The sequence below is a fragment of the Myotis brandtii genome, unplaced genomic scaffold (assembly GCF_000412655.1).
Source record: "Myotis brandtii unplaced genomic scaffold, ASM41265v1 scaffold317, whole genome shotgun sequence".
NCBI classification, from domain to species: domain Eukaryota; kingdom Metazoa; phylum Chordata; class Mammalia; order Chiroptera; family Vespertilionidae; genus Myotis; species Myotis brandtii.
This window is the reverse complement of record NW_005362155.1, coordinates 1,524,243-1,526,867: the sequence shown is the minus strand read 5'-3', so window position 1 is coordinate 1,526,867 and position 2,625 is coordinate 1,524,243. Positions and strand designations below refer to the sequence as shown.

At 44.6% G+C, this 2,625-nt stretch overlaps 1 protein-coding gene across 3 annotated transcripts in view; it reads right to left on the bottom strand.

Moving 5' to 3' along the window:
* FAM234A (family with sequence similarity 234, member A) overlaps positions 1 to 2,625 on the bottom strand; it is a 25,704-nt gene that overhangs the window by 3,993 nt on the left and 19,086 nt on the right. For all 3 annotated transcript variants that reach the window (XM_014543006.1, XM_005870348.2, XM_005870349.2), the window contains one exon: positions 10 to 140. In XM_014543006.1, the coding sequence (XP_014398492.1) occupies positions 10 to 140 (131 nt within the window). The remainder of the gene's footprint in view (positions 1 to 9; positions 141 to 2,625) is intronic.

Genomic DNA, 2,625 nt, shown 5'->3' with positions numbered 1-2,625 from the left:
AGGCTGTACCTCCTTGTCCTCTTGGGTGAGAACCAGCAGATCTGGGGCCCCGTCGGCATCCAGGTCAGGCACCTGGAGTAACGGGCTTAGGATGGAAGCGTTCCTTCTGAAGCTGCTGGGATGGTTCCACAGGGTCTCCCCTAAAACCAAGCACACGTCAGCGGGCGCTGGCCCCAGGTCCCCTTCTACCGCAGCCTGGCAGATGCACAGACCCTCCCACTCGCAAATGGAAACACCTGCCAGCGGGCGCTGAGGGCAGGTGCAGGTGAGCACGACTGTTGAACACACTGAAGGGCACGTGTGCGAAAAGACCAGGGGCTTACACACCGGTGTTCAAGTCTCACTTCTGGGAATTGCAGGCCTCCCCACCCCCACCCCTTTTTTGTTGACCCATCTATCTATATAAAAGGCTAATATGTTAAGTGTCCGACCACCTGGGTAATGATGTCACATAGCAACGCCTGGCTTCCTCTCCCTAGCGACGACTAGCCTCCTTGCAATTTCTTCAGCCCAGGAACCTGACTTGCTTTATAGCCAAGTTTATACTTGAACCAAATGTCTGTGAAGCATTTTCCTGTGCCTGATCTCAACTGATCCTCACAGAAGTCCTGGAGTAGGTAGATAGGAGACTCGGTGGAATCCTATTTTCTTTTCATTAGCCGGAAAAGGGAAACTTAGAAAGCTTAGAAACTTGACCCCACTGAAAAGAAGTAAGAAATGGTGAACCTTGAAAATGACTTCAGGTTTTCTCACTGCACAGAATTTAGTCAAACACTGCTGCAGTTAAATATATTACCCTTTGTTCTTCCTGTGTGATCTACAATAATAATGTGCTTCATTACTTGCTGTGTGCTGACAATTACCTGAAAGAGAAGTTGGGGTGCTTCACTGGGCTGGAAAAAGTTTAGCTACATCAGAAAGCAGGTCTAATTAAGCAAATTTGTTCTATATCTATAAAAGGCTAGGTTGACTTGTGCATGCGCAATACATGTAAAGCTCTCAAAGCTGGCGCCAATTGCACGCATGTGTTTTGATCTGTCATTGTCGATCGTGAATTTGGTTGTTTTTGTTGACATTTTGAAGCGAAAGAAAGCGGCAGCGTCATTGCATGAAAGTAACAGTAGCGATTAAATATGATCGTAATAGTGATCCAGGTAGATATAATTATCCCCGTGTAACCAAAGTTGCCATCATATTCAGAAACAAAGATGGAGGACCTCCTTTTGAAAGGGATTTGCTCATTCATTGTAAACCAGATCCCAATAATCCGAATGCCACTAAAATGAAACAAATCAGTATCCTGTTTCCTACATTAGATGCAATGACATATCCTATTCTTTTCCCACATGGTGAGAAAGGCTGAGGAACGGATATTGCATGAAGACTCAGAGACAAGCCTAGCCAGTTTGGCTCAGTGGATGTTTCTATCTCTCTCTCCCTCTTCCTACCTCTCTGACATTAATAAAACTATATTAAAAAATAAACACTTGAGAGTACTAATGACTTTAAAAACAAAACAAAACTCAGGGACGACAGTGTAATCGACAATAATACTAGATTCAACGGATGATGCCGAAAAGGAAAATTTTCCCATTGAATTTCTTAAAAGTATTACTCCTTTGGTAATGCCATGTCGTAAATTAGAATTGAAAGTAGGTGCAATCATCATGCTACTGTAAAATCTTAATAGTAAATGGGGTCTTTGTAATGGTACTAGATTCATTATCAAAAGATTGTGACCTAACATAATCAAAGCTGAAGTATTAGCAGTGGTTCTCAACCTTGGCTGCACATTAGAATCACCTGGGAATCTTTTTAAAATCCTGATTTCTGGGCCTCATCCTCCAGAAATTCTGTTTCTTTGTTATGGGGTGGGGCCACAACATTAGTAACAAAGAAACAGAATTTCCAGAGGATGAGGCCCAGAAATCAGGATTTTAAAAAGATTCCCAGGTGATTCTAATGTGCAGCCAAGGTTGAGAACCACTGTATTAACAGGATCTGCAGAGGAGAGGTTGTTCTGATTCCAAGAATTGATTTGTTCCCGTCTGACACTGGCCTCGGTGTCAGATGAGTTTAATCATCTTATCAGTGACTGTTTTATCAATGTAGTTTTTATATCATGTCTTTGTTGTTATATCATGCTGTTATTTATTTATTAATCAATTTATATATTACTAGAGGCCTGGTGCATGAATTCATGCACCAGTGGGGTCCCTCAGCTTGGACTGCAGGATCGGGCCAAAACCGGCTCTCCAACATGAGGGGTCTCAGATTGCAAGAGGGCGCAGGCCAGGCCAAGGGACCCCACCGGTGCACGATCAGGGCTGGGGAGAGACGCAGGAGGTTGACCAGCCGGGGAGGGACCTCGGGAGGGCTCCAGGGCATGTCCGGCCCGTTTTGCTCAGTCCAGATAGGCCAGGCCCCAGCAGCAAGCTAACCTACTGGTTGGACAGTCTGCCCTCTGGTGGTCAGTGCACATCATAGTGAGCAGTTGAGCGACCTTAGCATATCATTAGCATATTACGCTTTGATTGGTTGAATGGCTGACCAGTTGACTGAACACTTAGCATATTAGGCTTTTATTATATAGGACTAGAGGCCCGGGGCACAAAAATTTGTGCA